Source organism: Camelus dromedarius, chromosome 29 (assembly GCF_036321535.1).
Source record: "Camelus dromedarius isolate mCamDro1 chromosome 29, mCamDro1.pat, whole genome shotgun sequence".
NCBI classification, from domain to species: domain Eukaryota; kingdom Metazoa; phylum Chordata; class Mammalia; order Artiodactyla; family Camelidae; genus Camelus; species Camelus dromedarius.
Genome location: NC_087464.1, coordinates 18,026,958 through 18,046,412, shown reverse-complemented (window position 1 = coordinate 18,046,412; position 19,455 = coordinate 18,026,958). Strand labels below are relative to the sequence as shown.

Sequence of the window (19,455 nt, the reverse complement as noted above, 5' to 3'; positions counted from 1 at the left end):
ATTTTATACATTTTTGAAAGTATTAGAAAAATAAACATGCACTGATGCAATTTTGCAATTGCAGTGCAAAAATCCTGCAGATTTAAGCAGACTTTCATTAATCACAAGAAACAAAGACAACTCAACCACAGGAACCACAGCTGGAAGATGGAATGTCATAACGTGTATTGAAAACAGCTGGATGCTTAAAACACTGATTCTAGGGCCTAACCCCCAAAGTGTCTGAATCTGTTTATCTGGGTTCTGGACTGAGAACTAGCATTTCTAGTGAGTCCCCACATGACAGTGATGGTGAAGGTCCAGGAATAACACTCTGAGAACAAGTTTTCTAGGCTACCTCCCTCCAGGCCCCAAGTCCACGGGGCTGTAGAGTTGTAGACTCCAAGAGATAGAACCTCAGTTTCTAACTGACATGTCTTAAGTGTCTCTGCAGTGAGCAAAGCAGACAAACAAAGATCAATAACAAAAAGGCCACCATATTTGAAGTACTCTACATTCACTTTAAACTTCCTGGGGATTCTTACGTCCATCCCTTTATATTAGATTTCTGTAAGTCTATTAGTATCTACAAATTAATTTTAAAAAGAGCTCTTTCATTTTAAGAAATTTATATCTAATTTGTTAATACCCTTCCCAGAAGTCGGAAAATGTTTCAAGCTCACACAAGGAATATATACAAATATATACACACTGAGAGCTTACGGCTTCAGGTCTACAACTTCAGCTACAAGTTAAAGGAAACACAAAATATGCTCACTGATCTAGATCTTAAAGGGCTTTTCTTCTCTCCAGTAGAAGCAAGACTTATTTTTCTACAAGCCAAAAAACTAATGTGCCTGATCCTTTGCCCTGTCATATCCGAAAAAGAATAGGTCTCTATCCTCCTATTGTGGGAAATAACACATTGACTGTGTGCAAACCAGAATCAGAACCAAACATAGCCAAGAACCAGAAATAAAAGTGAAAATAAAAGTCAGGGAAACAGACACAGTAGAAAAACAGAAACTCCGAAGATCAAGTTCTGTTGCTGCTTGGTATTCACTCTAGATGCCAAAAGAAACAGTGCCTGGGAGGTGCACTCTTTAATTGGTTCAAGAAGTTGTATCCACTTGAACAATTGGTATAATTCCAAAATTGTCAAAGTAGAATTTTCAGAACAGTCAAAAACAAGACTCTTAATAAAATATAGTCAGTGCATGTCAACATTTATTTAACACCTTTATGAGGGAACCAGCATGATGGTAAGGTCACTATTTTTGACAATATTTATCACAGGGGGAATGAACTCAAATATTTAGAGGGGCCAGGCAAGCAGTGTAAGTAAGGGAAGCAGGCGTTTACATCATTACCTAGAGAATGGTGGGGACTGTAACCAACTTGAGAGAACATACCTTATCTAAAGGTGGCAGCTGTTGATCATCTTCAGCTAATTGTTGCCTTCTGGGAATGCAGGCTGAGTGTTGCCTAGCTCTGTCTTCAGTATTTTTTTTCACAGAAACTATTAATCTGGATTTTAATTTGAATCTTCCAGTTTTAAAGTGTTGATAACTAATTCAGTTTTTAAAAAACACTGTGTGAGCCAAACAAAACATATCTTCAGGCCAGAAATGGCACAAGGACCATCAGTTTGCAACTTCTACAGTAGATGTTAGTTACATAACATAGCAAGGAAGAATTTAACCAAAAATTGTGTTTTTTTTTTTAAGAAAAGTTTTAGAAGTTTTTTTAAAAAAAAAAAAACCATTCACTTTCAGTTTTCCCACAAAAGTGAAAAAAAAATGGTGCGATAGTGTTTTGTCAGCTAGCAATTCAGTGTCTCACATACATAGACATGCATTTCCATTTTAAGTTCTATTTGTCCATTTACAATATAGTTATTCATTTTCTGGAGATCTGTTTCATAACTGAATATTCTTAACACTACTGAACTATAAATTTTAAAATGGTTAAGATGGAAATTTTTATGTTAATGTATTTTTTACCACAGTAATATATGTGTGTGTGTGTACATATGTAATTGAATATAAATTGAATTTTATTCAAAATGAAATTATTTGTTTAACATTGTCTTTGTAGGGTAGTGTATTAAATATAACACATTCAAGGTTCACACAGAAATTGTATAGTAGGTAGCAGGGGAAAGCCTAGAGACGAGATATTTTGAAAGGCTGCTATGATGGCCTTCTCAAAAGATCACAAGAACTTATTTTAGGGAACTAAATTTACTAATGGGAATGGTGATTAATTTGGAGACATTTCAGGAGCCAAATTGGCAGAATTCAGTGAAAAACAGAATATGGAGCTTGAAGAAATAATAAAAGATTAAGGTTTCTTTCTTGGTAACAGAGTATCCCAGTACTTAAGCTAGGAAACAGAAGCAGATTCAGAGAAAATTCAGTTTTAGACAAGGCATGGAATTTCGGGACTTGAAGGAAACCTAAAGATTACTTAGTGCAGCTATCTCACTTTACAGAAGTGAGTCATTAAGTGATACCTTTGATATCACAATTTAACTCAGAAGTAGGACTTAACTACAGATTTCTAGAGTCAAAGTCCATCTTTCTCAGTACGCCAGAGCATCTGCTGTGTGACACATGGTTCATTCAGTTCAGAGATGAACTTGTGATGGTGTAGTAATCCTCAGGCTACTACCATATGTTAGTTAAGAAGACCTGCAGATTTCTTCAAGACGCTGATACCAGAACCTTTTCCTTCCCCTCTAAACTACGTATGTGCCTCTTCTATGTGTAGCCTTTTCTTTAGCTCAAGCTGCTTGTAGGACTTGTGAATGGAAATGGTTTATAGGCATTTGTAATTTCATGCCTGGGGTTCAAAGGAAAGGTTGAAGATTTGAGAGTCTAGGGCCATTTCTTGATACATGCTAAGGAATTTGAACTTTATCCTATTAGAAGTTCTCAATCTCAGCTGTACATAAGAATTAGTAGGTCTGGGGAAGGACTGAAGATCTTTATTTTTTAAAAGGCCTAGAGGTTTCAGATGCACAGCTAGGAATGCTATAAGCAATGAGAAACTATTGAAGGATTTGACACGATCAAATATGCATTTTAAAAGGTAATTACAGCATCAGTGGGTAGGGAGACTTAACAGTAGTCTAGGCAAGAGATATTTTTTAATGACTATATAATATTTTGAGTTAATTGTCCATAATTCTCCTATCTGGTAATGCTTATGTTTCGGGAGGAGGGTGTGTATTTGGTTTTGTGTGTGTGTAAAAATTTGCTGTTATCCCCTCAGTGCATCTTTCTGTTTCTTTTTGTTGTTGTTGTTATTCTTTTGAATTATTTCACTAGGACAGATTCCCAAGAATAATTCTATTGAGTCTAAGGAAATGAGTAGTTTGGGCTCCTGATTATGTATTACCATAATCATTATAATCAGTTTACAGTGTTACTCTCCATATGGTGTGCCAAATATGACCTTTAGAATCAATTTTTAAGGGTCAAGAAAGGAAAACTATTGAGATTTTTATTAGAGTAATTTTATTTTGAAGTTGGCAATAAATTATCAGAATAATGTCTATATCATGTTTATGCTGTTTTCCATGATTTTATCTTTAATAGATTGATGAACTCCCAGAGGGAGCTGTGAAGCCTCCAGCAAATAAGTATCCTATCTTCTTTTTTGGCACCCATGAAACGTAAGTCAACAAAACAGCTTAAAAGTTTCAACAGTTCTAATTTGATTCTGCTAGACTACATTATTTATAAATGATCTACAACATTTTATATGTTGTTAAAATCATTATAATCAATTATATAAAATTAGCAAGATAATAATGTATGTTTCTGACTGTAAACACTTTTCCTTTATTTTGCTTTTGAGTATCATTTCTGTTTCTACTTAAATATTGGGATATCACCCAGAAGTTTCTTTTAGGACACTTTTAAGTCCTAGGGTAGTCTCCATACCATTTCCAGTAATTTCTTTTATAGCTCTTGTATATTTCCCTTCTAGAGAAATTTCATCCATGCATATTTCACAGAATAAAGTTATGTTCTCTCAGGCTCTTTGAATTTGTTGGACTCTGAAGCAAACATAACACCTTTTTAAGGTTTTGTAATTGAATTGGTCAGAGTACAGGTAAAACTGTTGAATAAAAAAACCTGAAAATAGAATGTCTCAAATAATATAGGAATTTACTTCTTTTTGAAAAACAATCCAGAAATAGGCAGCTAGATCAAGGTGGGTAGTCTGCTCTGCTCTAAGGACCCAGGATCCTTCCATTGTGTTGTCCCTGGGGGATTGCCCTTGTCTGCTTATTTGAAAAAACAAAAAAGCAGAAACTAGCTCAGTAGCACCTGTGCATCTTCCAGGTAGAGGGGAGGGAAAAAGAGAAGAGGTAAGAAAATGACATAGAAGTTGAATGTGTCACTTATATTTATTCCAGTAGCAACAACTTGGTCATATGGCAACATCTAGCTGTAGGGGAAGCTGGGAAATAGTCTCTAGGTAGGCAGCTCTTTTGAGGGGGGAAAATGGGAGGAGTAATCCATTAAAAGAAAGAAGAAGCTAATGGATACTAGGGAACAGTAGGCAGTTTGACCTGCTAAGAACGTATATGGTTATTTACAATAAAGACACAAATGGAATAGGAATTGCAAATGGCGGGGGGAAGCTGAAAACTGTGATGAAATCTTCTAAGTCTTCAAATTCAGAGTCATCCCTGTTCATTTGAATATTAGCAGAGTCAAGCATGAACTTTTTCTTAGCTTTCTGTCTCTACCACTCTGATATCTTCCTCATTCTGGTCTTGAAAGGGAGCTAGCCAGGAGAGGGTCCTTAAGACATATTTCTTTCTTGTCTTCATGTGAGAAATAGCTGTTTCTTTTAAGAAGTTAGTTTTGTTTTCTTGTTTTGTTTTTATTTAATAGACATTTGTGGACTATGCAACTTAACATGTTTTTCTCCTTTAAGAAGTTGCTAGAAGTTTAGAAATATTTTACCTAGAGTAATAAGTACATAGGGCTCTGTGATACATATTTTTGCATTTGCCTCATTGCCACCTCCATTTTTTGTATATACCATTATTTTACTTTTTCTTTAGGACCTAATTCTAATATCTGATTGTATATCTGGAACAAGGCAGGATTTAATAAACAAGATTATCACATTTCCACTATGTACACCAAAATCAACCATTTACTTATATTATGTAGTAACTTTCATTCACTTAGTAAACATTTTCTAGGTATTCATTAAGGCACTGAAAATAAAAAGGTACCTTAAAGAGCTCGCCACCTGGTATATTGCTAGTAAATGTAACAGAATCATTCCAGTGAATAGTATGAAGGATTTTATAGAGCTGTTTCTTATAACATCCTTAATAGAAGTCAATGGCATCATTCCAGGGCTCAATTCAGTAAAAGTAATTCTGCCAAGGAGCAGTGGGATACAGTCCGTGTGTGAGGTTTTTGCTGGTTTCATCATCCATAGGTAGATTTTAAAACATCTAGAAGAGAATGAACTTCAGAAAACCTGTCATAACATTGTTTCAGCCGATCGTTTACTAGATATTGGGTGTCCCTGAACATGAGGTTATGCCCTGCCAGGTACCTTATATTCAACCTCTCTGTGAAGGCAGAGACCGTGTGGATGTTGCTAAGCCCTGTATACACAGTGCCTGGCCCATGGTAGGTGTTTAAAAAAATAGCTGTTGAATGAATTAAAATTAATTCAATGAAATAAATGAAAGAGGGGAAGGTATGTGAAAGGTGAGGCACTTAACAATAAAGCTGTGTCGGCCAAAGGAGCACCCCTAGGCAGGACCAGAATTTTCCTCAGAACATGTCTTTCAGTCAGTTCTAATGCTCAGACAGGTAGGTTATTGGAGCCCCAAGTTCTTTTGCTCCATATAACTTAACCCCAGTAGTTTCTGACCTTTAAAATTGTTTAAAACGTGCAGCAAAATTAGCCAATTGAGAGGGAATTTGATTTGTGGAATTAATGTATAATGCAAGAAAAACCAAGATTGTCTATCAAAAGAAGGAACTTGTTTTAGAATAGTTCATTCAGTGTCCCTCTTTCTGGCAACAGCTAACATGGCCAGTTTAATCACTAACCTTATTAATGCTTAAGTATCCTTATAGACAAGCTCTGGTTAGCATCAGTAGCTGATGTGAACCTCAGACAGCTTAGCCCGCAATTAATTCCTATACAGAATCAAGGGCTAGAGAAGGGTCAAAAGCCACAGTCTAATTACTCATCTCAAATTTCTCTAAAAGTGAAATTACCATACTCGAGTCACATTTCCTTCTCATGCTCAGTTTGTCAGGCATTTGATTAAAATGTCCAGTAACCTAGTAAACTATTTCTGGATTCAATGAAATGCAATCATGCTGAACAGTTAAAGGTGAACAATCAAGGACGGTTTGGTGATTGGAGTCAGAAAGCTTCCTCAGGTGATTTTATCAACTTGAGTTTTTGATCAGCTGGGCAATGTAAGGGATCAATACTAAGATCCGTCAGAAAATGGAATTTACAGAAATCAACAGTAAATTGTTAACCTGTCATCTCAACGCTTTAAGTGATAATCTCTGCTGATAATTTCCAGATACATATTTCCAGCTCAGATCTTTCCCCTGAATTCCAGAATCACCTCCCCAGTTGCCTACTTGACATCTTCACTTGGATGTCTAACCAAGTTTTCAAATTTAACATCCAAAATTGAGCTTTCCACCTTCAAATTTTGTTCTCTCAAAAATTTTTCCATTTCAGTAAATATCAACTCCCTTCTAAGTCTTCAGTCTAAAACTTTGGAGATAACCTCAACTCTACCCTCTCTGTCACAAGCCATATCCAGCCCATCAACAAATCACCTCATCTCTTTACTGAGAGTGAATTCAGAATCCAGGCACCTCTCACCAACTGCACTGCTTACACCCTGTCCAAGTCACCATCCCTACTTCTACCCTAGTATCCAATGCCTCAGCACAGCGCCAAAGTGATCCTGATAAAACAGAAATTGTCACTTTTCTTCTCAGACCATTTAATGGCTTCCCATCTGACTCAAAGCCTTTATAGTGGCCTCCAAGGCCCAGCATAACCTGTGCTCCCAATCGTTACCTCTCTGACCTCACCTCACACAGCTCTTTCTTCACTCATCTCACTCTAGCCGCACTGGCCCCTTAGTCTCAGACACACGAGGCATTCTCACACCTCGGTCTTCTGTACGTGCTCTCCCTTCAGTCTGCCCTGCTCTCCCCCAGATAACTGCATGGGTTCTTTCTTTCACCACCTTTCAAGTCTTCCTTCTTGATCTGTATATCTAAAACTGTAAAATCTACCCCGAGTCCTTACTCTCCCCTTTCTCTGCTTTATTTATATATTTATTTTCAGTACACAGTACTGTGTATTTTATTTATTTATTTATCTTTTCAATTGTCTAAACCCCTACCCCTGCTACTAGAATGCGTGCTCCATGAGGGCAGAGATGTTATCTCTTTGTTCCCTGGGGAATCCCCAGCACCTCTGAAATAATGCCTGACACATTAGAGATGTTCAATAAAAATTGTGTAAATGATTAAATGAATCTCTGTTTGAAATGGGTCTCAGCCAGAATGTGGGCCTCCACCATCTCATTCACCAGGTTAATATCATAGATAATAATGCTGAGATCCTGTTTTGAATTCTTGGATCTATTAGCCAGCAACAGGATATATTCTAACTCATTTTCTTTTGCAATTATGATTAATTTAGAACACGGTTTAAATTGTATAAGATTCTATCTACTTTGCCATTTCTAATTTTTTGTGTGTAGTGCCTCATTAAACATTAATATAATTTCTTAATTTATAAAAATAGTGAATAAATATACTAATATGGCATATAGAGTTACAGCAATTTTTTAATACAGTGTTTATGTTTTTACTATAAGTCTCACAAAACCCTTACCTGTGCAAGATTAGCATAGGTTAAGTCTTATATTAAGGTGATGATTTAAGTGGTCAGGGTAGATATCTTTAAAACTACTTACGTAACTAAAAATAAATTTCAAAACAAAAAAGTAATTAGTAATTTAAAGGTAAAGTCAAAGTAACACAATTCAGGGTTGCTGGCTTGGGTAACCAACTATCCGTTTTTTTATGCCTTGAAGTATATGTGTAAAACATCTTGTGATATGTGCCTAATTCGGAGAGTTTATATATACTTTTAATTGATTTACTAAAATATTCTCTGACACCTGAGTTGATATTGATACTAAATATATCTTACATCTGAAGGTCAAAGTGTCAATTCTCTTTCTAATGTATCTCTGCAGTGCATTTCTAGGTCCCAAAGACCTTTTCCCTTATAAGGAATACAAAGACAAGTTTGGAAAGTCAAACAAACGGAAAGGATTTAATGAAGGATTATGGGAAATAGAAAATAACCCAGGAGTAAAGTTTACTGGATACCAGGTAGTGTTTTACTTCATTGTCACTTGCTGTATCTCATTTTTTTGGTTTTAACTCCTTTTTGAATCTTTCTTATACGTACTTTGTACTAATAATTACCCACCATCCATTTGAAGTCAGAATTCTTTCTGGTTCCAGTAGCATTTTGGATTAAATGTACAGGCATACCTTGCTTTATTGCACTTCACAGATACTGCATTTTTTACAAATTAAAGGTTTGTGACAATGCTACATTGAACAAGTATGTCAGCCCCCCACCCTTTTTTAGCAGCATTTACTCACCTCATGTCTTAGTGTCACATTTTAGTAATTCTCACAATATTTCAAACTGTTTCATTATTCTTGTATTTGTTATAGTGACCTGTGATCAGTGATCTTTGATGTTACTACTGTAATTGTTCTGTGGCACCACAAACCAGACCCACATAAGACAGTGAACTTAATTGATAAATGTGTGTGTTCTAACTGCTCCACTGATCAGCCACTTTCCTATCTTCCTCTCCTTGGGCCTCCCTTTTCCCTGAGACACAACAATATTGAAGTCAGGCCAGTTAATAACCCTACAGTGGCATCCAAGTGTTAAAGTAAAAAGAAGAATCTCACATCTCTCACTTCAAATCAAAAGCTAGAAATGACTAACCTTAGTAAGGAAGGCATGTCAAAAACTGGGATAGGCCAAAAGCTATAGGCCTCTTGGTGCCAAACAGTTATGCAAGTTGTGAATGCAAAGGAAAAATTCCTAAAGGAAATTAAAAGTGCTACTTTGGTGAACACATGTGAATACTAAGAAAGCGAAACAGGCTTATCACTGATACAGAGAAAATTTGAGTGGTCTAAATAGAAGGTCAGATACATTACGGTTTGTATGTTGCTGGTTTTTTTCTGACATCATGCTGTTGCACACTTAATAGACTACGGTAGAGTATAAATGTAACTTTTATATGCATTGGAAAGCCAAAAAAATTCTGTGACTTGCTTTATTGCAAAATTCTCTTCATTGTGGTGATCTAGAACCGAACTCGCACCGAGGTATGCCTGTAATTCTTTACCCAAGAGGGTTCAAGTCACGTGATCACTGGAAAATTGAGGTTGACAGCCCTTTATTTTGAAAATCTTGAGTAAGCTGAACTTTTTTAAAATTAAAATAGAATGGTTATTTTCACAGTCTGTGTTCTTTGCTGTTTTTCAAAAATGTAATTAGCTAATATTTTATTATTTCTTAGGCAATTCAGCAACAGAGCTCTTCAGAAACTGAGGGAGAAGGCGGGAATACTGCAGATGCAAGCAGTGAGGAAGAAGGTGATAGAGTAGAAGAAGATGGAAAAGGCAAAAGAAAGAATGAAAAAGCAGGCTCAAAACGGAAAAAGTCATATACTTCAAAGGTTACTGAGAAACTTTTCCCATTGTATTAAATGTTATATGCATAGTCGTTAAAAAGTTTTTAGATTATTTTTAATTCATTCATTGGGCATGTAGAAATATATTAGCTCTGTGGAGCCTCTGCCTTTAGAGACAGTCATAAATCTGAGGGGAATTAGACAGGTAATCTTAGATGTGATGGTAATTGCTAGTGACTCATCAGGGCTATTTGGCCCTGAAAATACCACCTTCTCAGTTTAGGGGAGAATTATTCTTTAATCAAGTACGTAAGAGTAGGTATTCCTCCTATAATAACTCCCAGATGAGCTCTGAAGAGTTTAGGAATATAGGAGACTCAGTACAGTTTCAGGCTATGTCTAATACTATAGATATAAATATAAAGATATACTTTTTCTTGCCTTTTCTGCTTAAAAGAATGTGCTTTGGCTCTTTATTTGTTCAGTTCTCATATTTCCTGGTCACCTATTCTATGTCAGACACTTGTACTAGGTATACGGTGATGAGCAAATCCAGTTCCATCCCTACCCTCATGTAACTTACAGTATAGTGGGTTGGGGATGAGGGTGGAAACAGAGTAAACAAACAGTAAATAAATATAAACTCTGAAATGTCCATGAAGGAAACGAATGGGACAGAGAATGACAGGGTAGGTGTACCTGTTAAGGTAGAGTGGCCAGGCCTTCCTGAAAAGATAAAACTTATGCTGACACCTAAAAGAAGAGTATGGGAGGAGGAGCCATGAGTGGCCGAGCAGCAAAGCTCCAAGGCAGGGAAGAGTCAGACACGTCCTGAGCTGGAAGGAGGCTGGCGTGACTGGAGAATCATGATCAGGAGGGCGAGGCAGGCAGAGGCTAAATAACAGAGCCTGGTGTGCCATGTTTAGGGCTTTGGATTTGATCCCAAATGTATCAGTAACTTATTGGAGGTTTTAAACGGAGGCATGACATGATCCTCGATTTACAAATTGAAAATTTAAGTTTTTCATATGGTAATTCAGAAATAACAGTTGAAAAACTATGAGGTTGTGGAAGTTGTTAACTTTTTAGAAACCAAAAATGAGATAAATGGATCTTTAAAGATCAAAGATTGGTAGAAGTTTTACTATAATTGGTCTGTCACACAGTTATGAATACATGGACAAATTACTTGCATTTAGATTCTGGTATTTAGTGGCTGGATATACTCAAGAAACTCCTTAAAAATAAGAACCAAGAGTTTATTAGACTAGCAACACTTTATTTTACAGTCTATACAATCTACCCAGCTGGCATACAGGTAAAATTGTAGGAATGCATATTACTTCCTGTACACCTAACCAAAAACATGTCATTTGCCTTAAATGGTAATAAAGCTGAGCTTCTATGTAATGTGTTGTAGCACCCTAAATTATTTAAGCTATCTAAGTAGCCAAGATATTTAATAGTATGGATATGTGGCTCTTAAATGTCATCATTTCATTACTTGTTGTGAAAACCAGAAGTAATGGGGCTCATACCTGGGGTAGATTTATAATTTAAAGCAGTGAAGACAGGGGGAAGTATAGCTCAAGTGGAAAAGCACATGCTTAGCATGCACGAGGTCCCAGGTTCAATCCCCAGTACTTCTTCTAAAAATAATAAGTAGGTAAACCTAATTACCTCCCCCACCAAAAAGAAAAAAAAAAACCCAAAAACTAAAAAATACAACAAAATAAAATAAAAAAAGAAACAAATGCTAAAAATAAATAAAGCAGTGAAGAGGTAAAGACATACTTTACTTACTTACTGAGGTTTACCTATTTTAAATTAAAGAATCATTTCCTTTGCTTTCGTTCAAGATCACAACTTTCATGATCACTTGAGAACCATAATATATTTTTCATATCAACTGAGTAACCTAGCACAACAGTTCTCAAACTTTCACATGCATCAGAATGACCCGGAGGGCTTGTTAAAACACAAATTGCTGAGCGTCACCTCCCCCAACTCAAAATTCTATTCAGTAGATCTAGGGTAGAGTCCGAGAATTAAATATCCAGGTGAGGCTGATGTCCCCAATCTGGGAATGACATTTAAAGAACCACTTACCTGGTATAATCTCACTGCTCTCCTTGGCTTCCCAAATGTTGCCTTTTGTTGACTATGGTGTTCTTTTTCACATTTGTTTCTTAAAGTTGAATAATCTTCCTTTGCCACTGAAGACCAATGGTTCACAAACTTTTGACTGCATCTCAGAAAGGTCCCACATCCCCTCTACCTCAGCTAATTCTCTTTTTCTGTGAAAAAAAATTCAGTAATCATAATGAAAACCATAGTACAAACACATTTGAGGTAGGTGATGCTATCACTTTAGCAGTAAGTGTATGTATGACACATATTTGAACCATAACAGATACTAGAAAATTATAAGCAAAAAAATACTTTGCATGCAGGTTATTTACTGTATAAAGTAGGGCTAATCACAGAGCTTCACAACAAACTAAACTGATGATAGTAGTCATTCTTTTTTGGGGGAGGAAAGGTAATTGGGTTTGTTCATTTATTTAATGAAGGTACTGGGCATTGAACCCAGGACCTCGTGCATGGTAGGTACACACTCTACCACTGAGCTATACCCTCACCCAGATGATGATAGTAAGCCACTAGTAATCTTAGTTAAAAAACAGAGATGGCAACAGTTGGGCACACAACCAATTCAAGACCGCACAGATGAAGCCAATGAAGGGTCCTTCCCCCAAGTTACAGGAATTGCGATGACCTGAATATGCACAGTAAGAGCTTTGCAAGTTTACCAAATACAGCTTGGCAGCCAGATTTCTTAATAGAATTCTGAATGTGACTCATTAGCAAAACTATAGTAATGCCTAATTCAAGTTCATGTATACCAAATTATAATACTTATAACAAACTCATTTGTAGGGCTACTCATAAGTATCCTTTGTAAGCACTGTAAATTTTAGGGAGTTGTGTATTAGTATCTGTAGGAACTACAAATCAAAGACTATTATTATTTGAGAGTTACTGTATAAAGCAGTTACTACATTTCAGTAATTATACTGTATTTACTAGGAGAGGAGAACAGAAGTATTTCACTTTTTTAATTTTATTTCATTTTATTTCTTAATGGAGGTACTGGCGGTTTGAACCCAGGACCTCATGCATGCTAAGCATGCACTCTACCACTGAGCTATACCCTTCCCCCCATATTTCACTTTTTATATTGGCATACTTGATCTTAACTTTAACTTTAAGCACTCCACATTTGGACTATTAATATTAAATTCCTGCTTTCCCTCCATGTAAAAAATAAAGATGACCTCATTTTAAACTGACATTTTGGGCTTGGTTGGTAGTTTCAGTTAAGTAAAAAAGAAGCAATGTAATTATATATTGTATCACATAGCTAGAAGATATTTTCTCTTTGGAAGTTGCATTTTAAAGTATTGTCTGAGGGAGCTCTGATTTGCTAGTTCATTTCTGTAAGACCAAAAGTGACTTGGCTTAATCAGTTTTGCCTTAGCTGTTATTTGCGATATGCTTAAAGACTCTTGAAATTTCTCAAAGAGGAAATATTAGTGAAATGCTACATTTTACTTTCTTATAGGTGCACAGTGGGGCCAGCTTTTGATCATTTTAATGCTGTTCTGCAAAGCATCTCTGGCTGTGAACTATAATTGTATTTTCATCTTCTGGAGTTCGTCTTGATTTCAAATGCAAGATGATAAGAAAAAGGGGGCTAGTTCACCAGTATGGCCTGGAGTTCTTAAATAACTCTCCATAATTTAAAACATTAAAGTTAATTTATATTACATGGTGTTACAAAAGTTTTGTTAAGATCATTCCATGTATACCATTAACCAAACAGCTTTGACAAGTATAGGCAAAATGAATCTCCATGTAGTATCTTGGATAGTTTACCTTGTTTCTTTAGAAGGACCTCGCTTCTGCTATGAAATGATGGGGAATGACAAGGTGACCTTCAGAGTGCCTTCTAGCTCTGTAGCCTTCCCAGAGTGTTGTCCATCCAGCTATATTTATTCATTGACAGTGTTCTAGGGTTGTGAATCTTTATTTTCTACTTATAATGTCACACGGCTAGAAAGAGCTAAACGGTCATCTAGTCCACCTCTAATTCCTGTCTAGCTGGTTAAAATGAGGCCTAGGGAGGTGAAATGACTTGTCCGAGGTCACCTACCACGGTCTTCGTACACTGCATGTTGTATTGGTATATTATCCTGTATCAAGCCACAAAGACGGGGTGTAGGTCAGCTACTTCTGCATTTCTTACTTACACTTGTCCATTTGGATTTCTGCTTTTGACTGTAATTTTTAACTTGTCTAAACATTTAGAAATCCTCTAAACAGTCCCGGAAATCTCCAGGAGATGAAGATGACAAGGACTGCAAAGAAGAAGAAAATAAAAGCAGTTCTGAGGGTGGAGATGCCGGCAATGACACAAGAAACACAACTTCAGACTTGCAAAAAACCAGTGAAGGGGTAAGTATATACCTGTAATTTCTCTAATCTATTAACCTAGAAGACATTTTGCCTTAGAACAGGATTCATATCTCAGCATTAGTGAACGTTGCCTTAGTAAATGAATAAACATTCTCAGCTTGACATGTACATTCATTCACAGCTCCTGAATAAGTGATTAGATGCTTAGAGTCTGAGGACAAAAGAGAGCCAGGTGGGAATTACACCTGCCTATCAGTTTGGAAATCTATGAACAGGTTTATTCCTTTTTTAAACCAACTTCAACAACTTGAGAGTTTTTTAAAGTAAGGTGTGAAGCATTAAAATTATGAAATGCCACCTCAAGATTTGACAGTTGCATTTATTTTATTATAAAATGAATAGCATGTTCAAAATAGGGTATTTTATACTGTCCTTCTTCCCTAGAGGCAGTGATTCGTTTAATATACCCATGGAGATTTTAAATATTTAAATATTCAAACTATATGTGAATATTCATATTTAAAGTATCCAAAGGGAAAACTTGCTCACTTTGAATCTTGTTAACTTTTGTTAATTAACCTCTGTTAACTTCACAGTCACAGGCAAGTCCGTCTTTGTAAAAGTTTTAGTAAAGGCAAATTTTGCCCCTGGTCATTTTCCATGAGTCTCCAAAGAGACTCATATGAAGACTAATTGGACAGTGGCAAGTCATTTTAAAACAATGCCCATAAAATATACTGTTATTACTCTTTAAATTCTGGTTTCAGTTGAGTTCTTGCCCACCCTTGTCAGTACTGTTTACCTCTCAACTGTCTCCTCCTGCATCCAGTACCAATAATTATTCTCAAGTTAATTTTGCTTCTGACTGTTCCCTTACTCCTCTCACCCAGCTCAGCTTTGCTTTGTCCTCTGCCTATCTTCCTTCTCTTGACCTCACTTCAGTAACTAGTCCTCTGTCACTACCTTTGCCTGCAGCTCTCCCAGAGACAAAAGCCTGCTAACAGTCACTGAAGGTTTGAGTACCTGACTTGGATTTGATTTTCTTTTTATCTTACCTGTACCTTCATCCTAGGTAGCTTCCATATGCACACAGCAATCCACAACTTGTCTCCCCTTTAGTACCAATCTTATTTCTAGCTGCTTTTTCTGTGACAGAGGAAGAGGCAGTCTACACTCTTACTACTCAGAGTGTGGTCTGCAGACAGGTAGCATCAGCACCCCCTGGGGGCTTCTTAGAAATGCATAATCTCAGGCCCAACCCTACACCTGCCAAATGAGAATCTGTATTTTAACTAAACCCCCAAGCCATTCATATGCACATTAAAGTTTGAGAAGCACTGATCTGTACCTTTCTTTTACCAGAGTCCAGAATATCATCCCCTCCTCCTTTCTCCAAGGCCACACAGTCAGTTGTCCCCTTTCTCTCCTAGACCTTTGTTTGCTTTTCTCCTGGCTTCTTGCTCTCTGCCTGTAAACGGTATCAGATGTCCCTTAACCTTAAAGATACCTCCCTTCCACCATATAGCCTACTCTTTTCACCTTTCTCTTCATCTCTGACTTCTTAAAACAGTTTTCTTTTCTCCCAGTGTCCATTTTCTCACCTCCTACTCATGCTTTAACCCATGGCAATCTTGTTTCTTCTTTGACCATTTCATTGAAACTGCTCTTATAAAGGTCCCTAGTGATCCTCTTGCCAAATCCAGTGTCTCCTCTAGTCTTTATTTCACTCTGCAACATTTAATACCATTAGCCACTTTCTCCTGACATTGCCTCCAGATCACCAGTCTCTTCTTCTCCCAGCTCCTTCTCAGTCTCTTTCTAGAGCACTTTTGTCTGTCTGTCGTGGCACACTTCTACTCTGAAACCTCCCTCTGTGTCCATCTTAAGCACTCACAGTTTCAACTGTTACATATTACTGATGGCTTCCCACTCTGTGTCTCTTTCATTGTAGATTCATTTTTCTGTTAGTGAAACAATTTCTACTTTAATATCTTGAAGCACCTCGAGAATAGTTGCTACTAAGTGAGAAACAGCAAGAGACGCAGAGTAGCAGTGACTCACATTTTTACCGTGTGCCACACACCCTGTGCTAAATATTGTGCATGCATTTAATCCTCACATGAGTCCCAGGAGGTAGCTGGGAAACTGAGGCTGAAAGGATTGGCCCAGGGTCACACAGCTCGTAGGAGCTGTAATTTGAAGCAAGAGCCTGAGCTTTTTTTATTTTTAGCCTGTTTTTAATATATTTTTATACACAAAAGAAGTATAAAGTAATAAGCATAGTATTCTAATGAATACCTACTGCTTAACCCAAAAACTAGAACATAACGATAACTTGTATCTGTTCACATGTTCTTCCCTGGCCCCATCTTCTTCCTACCCAGAGATGACCACTAGTGTTTTATTCATTATTTTCTTTCATTGTCAGAATTTTAACCCCTACCTAACGTATAGGTATATATTTAAATAATAATTGAATTTTGCTTATTTTTGAAAAAGCTTTTTTTTTAAATTATGACATTTACTCACTACTATGCTTCCAAGATTCCTTATGTGTAGAGTGGTTTGCTCATTTTTCATTGCTGTATAATACTCAATTTTACGAGTATACCGCACTTTCTTTATCCAGTCTCCTATTCATGGGCATTTTGGTTGTTCCAAGCTTTTTGCATTTATAACTGTGTTGCTGTGAGCATTGTCATATTCGTCTCCTAGTGCACGTTTGCACAGGTTTCTTTAGGGTATGTAAAGTAGAACCGGATGTGCTGAGTCATGAATTTATGGTTTTTAACTTTACAAGATAATGCCAAATTATTTTTCTTGTAGTTGGACCAATTTATACTCCCACCATCAGTGTATGAGTTCCCTGTAACTAACTTGGCATTATCAGACTTCACAATTTTTGTCAATATAGTGGGTGTAAATTATAGTCTTAATTTGTGATTCTTTGATCAATAATGAGGCTGAGCTTCTTTTCTTATGTTTATTGACCATCCATGTTCCCTCTTCTGTGCAGTGCTTGCTTTTGGTTTGTTGCCCATTTCCAACTGGATTTTTTTTTTCTTATTGAGTTGTAGAACTCCTTTATCTGTTCTGGATTCTAGCTAACATGGGTGGCCATATGCATTACAGATATATTCTCCAAATTTGTGGCTTATCTGTTCAGTTTCTTTATGATACCTACTAGTGAACAGGCTTTCTTAATTTTATTATAGTCAAACTTTTTAATGTCAGAAAGATAATGTCTCCTGTATTTCCTTTTAAGATTGTAGAGTTTTGTTCTTAACATTTTAATGTTTAGCCCATCTGGAATTTTATGTATGGTATGAGGTAGGATCTCACTGCATTTTTTCCCATACCATAGCTATTTAACCAGCACCATTTATTAAATAATCTCTCCTTTCCTTTCTGTCATACAGCCATGGGTCTCTCCCTGGGTTCTCTATTCTGTCCCTTTGGTCAGTACTACACTTTCTTAATTATGGTAACTTTATAAGGAATCCTGATACCTTGTAGGGCAAGTAGTCTAATTTTAAACTTCTTTTCAAATATTAACTAGTCATGATCCAGGATAAAAGATCCAAAGGGATTTTTTTTTCTTGATAGGAGAATTTACAGTACATATGCAAAGAATGATCCAAATATGGAAAGATCACAAAATAATAATGTGAGAAGGAATTGCCAAAGCAGTGCCCTTCAGAAGGCATATAAGATCTAGTGCACATCTGAAGGGGTTACCTTAGCTCATCCACTTAAGCAGGAGTGAATGCAGAGTGTTTGGGCACAGGTGCAGGTAAATAGGTACTTGGGGTGAAAGCTAGTAAAAGTTCTCATCTGGTTGCTTCTGTCTTCTTAGGAAGCAAGGTCAACACTTGAGTGAGAGCAGGAAGAAGTGTTAGAAGTTTCAAGAGAGAGGAGAAGGAATAAAATAGTTAAAAGAATAGAAGAGTGATTGGACTTGGGAAATAAAGTTGAATTGTCAGACAGCAGTAAGGGCCCACTGGAGGTTAGTGGTCATGAATTTACAGTGAGAACAGTCAGATGGTTGTGTGTTTTCCTACAGGTATATTCAATTGTACAATCACAGAAAGGTGGAGAATTGAACTAGAATTGGGGTTTGCCCGGAAAGTAGAGTAAAGGAGGGCAGGGTGTACACAAGGAAGGGAGCAATTATAACGATGGGCCATGGGATCCAAAATATGTTCGGAGGGAAATAAGGACATGAGGAAGGGATAGGATCAACAAATTTTGAGTGTCAGAGAATTCTTGGAGTTAGAGTACTAAGTAAAGGGAGTGAGCTGGAAAGATAAGTAGTGATAGAAAAGTAAGATGCTTAGAGTTATGGAAAGATTGCAGTAGTTGCTGATAATAGTGCAGGTGCTTTTGGTATTTTGATATTTTGAGTGGGATCCACATTGCAGGACATTTAGTGCCTTTGGCCTCTGCCCATTAAATGCCGTAAAACTTCCAAGTGCTTATGACAACTTTAAATGGTCCTATAATTTTGCCCCCCAAAACAGTGACTTAAAACAGTGTTTGTAAATACTTTCAGGGGTTGAGAATCACTTTTGTATAAATAACCATGGAAACGAGTGACTGAGGTAGGATGGAGGACAAGATCTTTGGAAAAGAAGAAGTTTAGGAACCGAGAGGCCAGAAAGTCCTGGAAAGACAGTCTCTGTGCATTTTGACATCCCAGCAGTTATGATATTGAATGACAGTTCAAGGAGATGAGTAAAATACCTTGGGAATGTAGATTTGCTAATGTCTGACTGTAATTTCCAAGAGGCCCAGTAGAAAAGAATAAAGAATTTGGGTTGAAGGCGGGAAGGTTTAAGAGAGAAGGATATAAATGAACGTGTACAAAGCTGACTGGGGAGGAGAGTCCAGGAAGTGACAGATGCTCTGGAGCCCACCCTGTGGTAACCAAAGTAAGCAAGGGTATAAAAGGCATAAAGAAAAAGGTTTGATAGTCTCAAGGCAGATGGTAGCATTGAGGTTATGAATATTGGTAAAGGAAGGAGAGAAGAGGTTCTTACAAGGAACCCACAGAATTCTGAGGCTCCCTTTACTTTCAGAGGCTCTCTTCCTACATCCTCAGTCCTGCCGGTGGAAGCACGAGGCAGAAGGGGGCAAGCTCCAGAACACTTGGAGCTTCCCTTCTTGATTCATGTGGCTGCAGAGTGGAGGTGACTAATCTTGGCGGCCAGGACCCCATACAGATC

The 19,455-nt window shown here is 37.0% G+C and overlaps 1 protein-coding gene and 1 non-coding gene across 2 annotated transcripts in view; one reads left to right on the top strand and one right to left on the bottom strand.

The window, feature by feature from the left end:
• HDGFL3 (HDGF like 3) overlaps positions 1-19,455 on the top strand; it is a 59,695-nt gene that overhangs the window by 31,809 nt on the left and 8,431 nt on the right. Inside the window, exons 2-5 of the mRNA XM_031440667.2 lie at positions 3,582-3,658; positions 8,279-8,417; positions 9,638-9,796; positions 14,123-14,269. Coding sequence (XP_031296527.1) covers positions 3,582-3,658; positions 8,279-8,417; positions 9,638-9,796; positions 14,123-14,269 — 522 coding nt within the window. The remainder of the gene's footprint in view (positions 1-3,581; positions 3,659-8,278; positions 8,418-9,637; positions 9,797-14,122; positions 14,270-19,455) is intronic.
• TRNAG-ACC (transfer RNA glycine (anticodon ACC)) lies at positions 12,320-12,391 on the bottom strand. Its single transcript has one exon. It is a non-coding gene; the product is annotated as a tRNA-Gly (tRNA).